This window comes from Gekko japonicus, unplaced genomic scaffold (assembly GCF_001447785.1).
Source record: "Gekko japonicus isolate JY-2015 unplaced genomic scaffold, Gekko_japonicus_V1.1 scaffold157, whole genome shotgun sequence".
NCBI lineage: Eukaryota > Metazoa > Chordata > Lepidosauria > Squamata > Gekkonidae > Gekko > Gekko japonicus.
The window spans coordinates 335,016-341,457 of NW_015168051.1; the positions used below are offsets into that span (position 1 = coordinate 335,016).

General features: G+C 47.4%; 1 protein-coding gene across 1 annotated transcript in view; it reads right to left on the reverse strand.

Moving 5' to 3' along the window:
* Positions 1-6,442, reverse strand: part of PIEZO2 (piezo-type mechanosensitive ion channel component 2) — a 428,995-nt gene that overhangs the window by 42,554 nt on the left and 379,999 nt on the right. Inside the window, exons 43-44 of the mRNA XM_015414359.1 lie at positions 4,826-4,973; positions 4,499-4,713 (exon numbers count right to left, since the gene is read on the reverse strand). Of these exons, the coding sequence (XP_015269845.1) occupies positions 4,499-4,713; positions 4,826-4,973 (363 nt within the window). The remainder of the gene's footprint in view (positions 1-4,498; positions 4,714-4,825; positions 4,974-6,442) is intronic.

Consider the following 6,442-nt stretch of genomic DNA (forward strand, 5'->3'; position numbering starts at 1 on the left):
GGAGTTGGGACCAGAGATGGCAGCTCAGTCCGTCATGCGGCACTTGGGTCTCGAACTGCTGAACTACTGACTTTCCAGTCTGCAGTTCAGCATCTTAACCACTTGAGCCACCACAGCCCCAAAATCAGGGATACCATGTGCCAAACTTCAATTTCCGGTGGATCACTTTGAACTACTACAATTCTTGCAAAAAAAAACAGAACCAGGAGGAGTTCAATCAGATCCAGCAAATAACTTCTTTAAGTTCTCAGGTTCATGTTCACTTAACACATTGGGTTGGACCCAAGCTTTCATAAATGAAGAAAGTTCATGGAAGCAATTTTAACAACACTCTCTTCTGTCAGCAGTGCCAAGTGTGCCTGAGAAGCTAATCTTGAGGAATGGAGACCACAGAACAATATGCCAAGAAGCATGGAGGGGGAATGCAGAAAGGAAAGTTAACTGAGGCCCCTGCCACACGGGGGGAAATTGATGCAGGCAAAGTGCGGCTTTTGAAAGCCGCACCAAAAGACACGCAGCGGCGGGATCACACAGATCCCGTGAGCTGCCGTGCAGTTGCTCCCCGGCACGATCAGATGCCGGGGAGAAAGCCACAGAAGGGAGCACAAGGCTGCCGGCTGTGCATATGTGCACAAGCGCAGTTCGGCTGGGAGCCTCGATTGCTCCTGCAGACAGCTGCGCCGGCGATCCGACGGCTGTGCTTGCTGCAGCGTTTTAGGTAAGTCCTGCTCTTTAGCAGGTTCTTTTTTGCCGCGCAATTTTGGCCTAAAGGGCCGGATCGGGGATGGGTGCACGCCGCTTCCCAGATGTTGCGGTTTGATTGCGCCCATTTGCTGCGCCCCCGATCTGTCCCTCTTCTAGCCCTAAACCTCCCATGTGACCGGGACCTGAGTTGCCTAAATGGCTTGAATGAAAAACACAAGCTTGGTAAACAGAGCAGAAGACCATGCAAAAGTGAAAGGAAGTTATTTCAGCCAGTTTGCTCTCTCTGTTGCATTGCTCCCCCTCGCCCACCTGGCACTGTACTCCATGGTATATTGTTTAGAAGGTCCTTGAGCCCCAACAGCAGTTTTTCAGTGACACAGAGGACTTCTGAGGGGAAGGGGAGATGGAGAAAACTGCTTCTTCTAACTTGCTCAATTTTCTGAAACCTGGAGCCAGCCCATTGCATGCTTAAAATATAAAAATGCAATGATGGACACAAAAGGTTCTAAGAAAAAAACCCAACACTGAAGTCAGTCAACTCATTACAAATATGGTAAAGCAGGTTCTGTCCCAATGTTCCCTCTAAGTTCCTGTGCTGTGAGCAGAAATTCTACCTCATGAGCGAAAATTCTACCTCATGAGCATTAAAGTTGTGAGACAATCTACATTTGACTATCATGTAAATTAGTTTTTTAGATCACTTCCATAACCTTGTAAAAATTTCATACTAAATTATTTTAAATTGTATTTAAACTATATTTTAAGAATAATTTAAACATTATAAGAGAAAATAGAATCAAGTCAAATTTTACCCATGCCTTTCCACTATATTGGTAGACCTGGCCTCCAGAGAAGGAGTCTACCCACCCCTTTCCACTGTATTGGTAGACCTGGCCTGCAGAGAAGGAGTCTACCCACCCCTTTCCACTGTATTAGTAGACCTGGCCTGCAGAGAACAGATCTACCCACCCCAATCCATGATATTGGTAGACCTGGCCTTGGACCGTCACCCTGTGCTGATCCTTAAAAAACATACCAGCATGGGGGGGGGGGGGCTCTTGCAGTCTGCTTTGTTGTGGGTTTTTTTTGTGAAATATGACAACCAGCATTACAAGTCAAGTACAACAGAGGTGGAACAATCGCTGTCAGAACCCTGCCTAACCTAACAAACAGGAAGTTGCTTAAATGTTGTCAATGTGCCCAAACTACTTATTTATTCAAATATTTATATCCCACTTTTCCCTGTGACTCAAGGCAGTTTCCAAATCATACTGAAAAGCATAATAGGGGGGTGCAAAAAAATTATCATTTTCCTGGTTCCAATGTAGTCCATGGGGACCATTATAGTCAATAGGCCCCATAGGCTATAATGGAGAATTGTTCTGGGGGTATCTGGGGGGCTGTTTTTTGAGGTAGGGGCACCAAATTTTCAGCTTAGCTGCTGGTGCCTCTCCTCAACCCCCCCTCCCCAAGTTTCAAAAAGATTGGACCAGGGGATCTACTTCTATGGGCCCCAGAAGGAGGTGCCCCCTTCCTCCATTGTTTCCAACGGAGAAAAAAAGTCATGTGAGCAGAAGGCTCACAACCCCTGAGTTGCCTGTAAAAATTCTGTGTGCCAGCACCCCCTAGAACAGCTTCGAGGGAACTGTGGTCCCAAGCAGATGCTTCTAACATACCTTCATAACCTGCCTACCTGATGCATCTCTGAAACCTATTCCTCATCCACCAGTACTTTTTATTTATTTGGTTCAGAATAACTACAGTTAACACTTTTTTGGGGATCAAGAGAACTATCACCAATACATCTAATTCTGCCCCCAGCTGAATGCAGAGATTGGGGCCACTGACAGACAAGAAAATATGCCTATAAACCTGAGGGGAAAAAACCTGGTTTACAAAATAAAACAAAATCTGAAATCTTAAAAAAATACACGGGGGGTTAACCCCCCATTTATAAAAGCAGGACCTGTGGGTTTAAGAAATGGATGTCCTCAGTGGCCATTGCTAGGTAAGCACAATAGGACTGCACAGGGGTCGTTTCGTAGAAAAAGAGCTAGGGAAACTCATTAGCATAACTCATAAGCATATGCCACACCCCCTGACATCAGGGGCCCGGCGGTGGACCTGCAAGACCAGTGGGAGTGCGAGGAAGCCCCACCAAGGCCCTCCCTGGCCCCAGGCAGGCAGGGGTGGGGAGAGGCGGGGAGGAAGCAACTTACCCTCTCTCTTCTTTTGCCTCCTTCTGGCTGAATGAGGGCCAGAAGCAGGGCGGCTGGAAGCAGGGGGTGGGGCTTCGTCGTGTGCCCCGCCCCCCGCACCTCACCCGGGGGAACTGTGTTCCCCTGCGATCCCCCCCGAAATGACCTCTGGGACTGCAAAAACATAGCTGAAGATGGGGGGAGCAGAAAAAGGTGGGTTGGTTGGTGAGTGGGAAGGAAAGAAGAAAGCAGGTAAAAGAAGAGAAGAGATTGGATTTATACCCCACCCTTCACTACGCAAGGGAGTCTCAGAGTGGCTTACAAACTCCTTTCCCTTCCCCTCCTCACAAAAGACACCCTGTGAGGTAGGTGGGGCTGAGGGCTCTGACAGAAACTGCTCTTTTTCAAGAACAGCTGTGCCAGAACTATGGCTTGCCCAAGGTCATCCAGCCAGGAGGAAGTGGAGGAGTGGGAAATCAAACCTGGCTCTCCCAGGTTAGAGTCCGTGTACTTAACCACTACACCAAACTGGCTCACTACACCCAACTGGCTAAGGTAAGGAAACTGGGATTACCAGGAGGAAGGAAAGACGTAGTGTAGGAAGGGTACAGAGGAAAATGAGGTGTCCCCTGAAGTCTACACAACTGAATCCAGCCCAGTAGCTGGTGTTGTGCAACTGGCACATAGTTTTCCTAAGTAAAGGCTGCTAGGAGGAAGGGAAGGAGAGAAAGCTAAAGATGGGGGGCAGATAATGTAGGTGTGTGGGAAGGAGAGAAGGAAGCAGGAAAAGGGAAAAGGCTAAAGGAGCTTTTATGCATTTTATTTATTTCATTTTCTTGATTTATACCCTGCCTTTCTCCACAATAGGGACCCAAAGTGTTCTCCTTGTCTCCATTTTATCTTACCAACATCCAGGGCTATTTTTGGGCAGGAACTCACAAGGAACGGAGTTCCGGCTGGCTCCCAAGTTGGCCACACCCAGCAGGAACTCATTAGCATAATAGGCCACACCCAACAACAGAAACGCATTAGAATTGGCTACATTAGGGGTGTGTGGCCTAACATGCAAAGGAGTTCCTGCTACAAAAAAAGCCCTGAGTTTTGATCACAAACAAGGTCAACAGAATAAGAAGCAAAAGGTGGGCGTGGCTGGATGACCACACTTCTGGTAACATGGGTGTGTGGCCTAATATGCTAATGAGCTGTGCTGTCAGGGCTGTGGCCTAATATGCTAATGAGTGTCTGCTGCTGGGTGTGGCCTATTATACTAATGAGTTCCTGCTGGGCTTTTTCTAAAAAAAAAAAAAGCCCTGCCAACATCCTTGTGAGGTAGGTTAGGCTGACAAGTGTATGGCTACTCCAAGGTCACAAGGCAAGCTTCCATGGCAGAGTTGGGATTTGAACCTGAGTTTCTTCAAAAGAGGAAAAGAGAAAACAGTGGGGGAGGGAAAAAATGAGATGCCCCCATGGCAAATCCTTGCTGGTCCCCTGCTTGTATCTTTCCTATTTGCTTAGAGTCTGTACGCCTCTTTAAGAAAGTGGATGTAACACAGCTAAATTAAATCATTTAAGTAATATTTTTAAAAAGCATTTACCTATCTGTCACTCCAGGCAATATAAAGAACATCCAAAAGTGTATACCAAAAACAAGGATGACCTGGAAGATGACTTTTCCCATGACAGTCTTCCTGAGATAAAGAGCCCTATCTACTACCATGGTTCCAAACTGAATTAGCACCATCACCAAGAATGCTTCCGGCACTTGGTCCTCTGATAATGAAGACGTGATATCTGCTGCTGCAGAGTGTTTCTGGGAAGAAAAAAGGCACAGTAAGACACAAAGGACAAATTCTCTTATTTACCATAGTGGATTATCATCTGCAGCAGATTCATTTAAACATGTCAGCCCTCTTGTAACATACCCCAAAGGCCCAGAATCCAAACACAATGATGATGAAATCCACAGTGTCTGCCAGGAACATCAGGACATAAACGTCTGTCACAGCACTATAATCTGGGTGAATGAGGTTGTAGAAAAACTGTCTGATTGGCACGTACACTTGAAGTGTCCTGAAATAATAGAAAATACCACCGCACTTAAAACACACAACTATGTAAAGAACTGTGATCTTTGACTGATTAGAGATAGGATTTCATTCATCAGTTTAATGATCAATAAAACAGTGTAGCACTTACTACTGTTCATTGAGTTGTCTGTGTTCACGCACAGATGGGACTGTGTACATGCGCAGGCCAGCCACCGGAAGATTTCTAATCTTCTCTTAGCCCCAGCAACAGAGCAGGGGGAGCCCCTCCGCTCCAGAGTTCAACAGAGTCTGTTTTCCCACCCCAACAGTCACATGCTCCAGGCGAGGTGCTCCCCTTATGCCTCAGTTCTCCTGAGCTGCCACAATGAGCTTCAGAAGATTTAAAAACAGGTTGCTTACCAGTAACTGGTGATCTTCGAGTGGTCATCTGTGCATTCACACCAATGGGTTTAGTGCGCCTGCGCTGACCCGACCGGTGCCGTAGCAAGCTATGTTTCAAAGGATTTTCGCGCGAGTCCCACTGAGCATGCGCAGGAACCCCAGCACGCATGCCCAGAGGGACGGGCGCGGAGATCCTGCCAGTTCCTTCAAAGCACCGCCGCCAATCAACACCGATCAAAAAATTAGGAGCTGACAGCAGAGGGGAAGGAGGGCAGGCGGTGTGAATGCACAGATGACCACTCGAAGATCACCAGTTACTGGTAAGCAACCTGTTTATCTTCTTCGTGGTCTCTGTGCTTCACACCAATGGGAGACTAGCGAGCCATATCCTACCTGGAGGAGGGTGCTGGCAGGATGTTCATCGCTGGGCTGAAGACAAAACGTGACGGCCGATGCTGTCATTGGTGCGTCGTACGTCGAGGGCGTAATGCCTGATGAAGGTATTAGGCGTAGCCCAAGTGGCAGCTTTGCAGATGTCATGTATTGGCACACCTTTGAGAAAAGCCGTAGATGTCGCAAGAGCCCTAGTGGAGTGAGCTCTGATGGGACCAGGCAACGGCTGTTTTGCCAGGAGGTAGCAAAGACGAACCAACTCCACTATCCACTTGGATAGACGCTGGGCTGTTATACGAGTCCCCAGGCGAGGTGATGCATATGAAAGGAATAGATGGGGATCTTTCCTAGTTGGATGTGTCCTTTTCAGGTAGAACAAGAGAGCCCTCTTGACATCCAGTGTATGCAGTAATCTATCCTCAGCAGATACTGGATTTGGAAAGAAAGTCGGCAAGAAGACTTCAGCTTGCAGATGGAATTCAGAAATTACCTTAGGCAGGAACGAAATGTCCGGCACCAATCGGATTCCGTCAGGAAGTACGGAAAGGTAAGGACCAGTGTATGCAGTAATCTATCCTCAGCAGATACTGGATTTGGAAAGAAAGTCGGCAAGAAGACTTCAGCTTGCAGATGGAATTCAGAAATTACCTTAGGCAGGAACGAAATGTCCGGTACCAATCGGATTCTGTCAGGAAGTATGGAAAGGTAAGGAGCGTC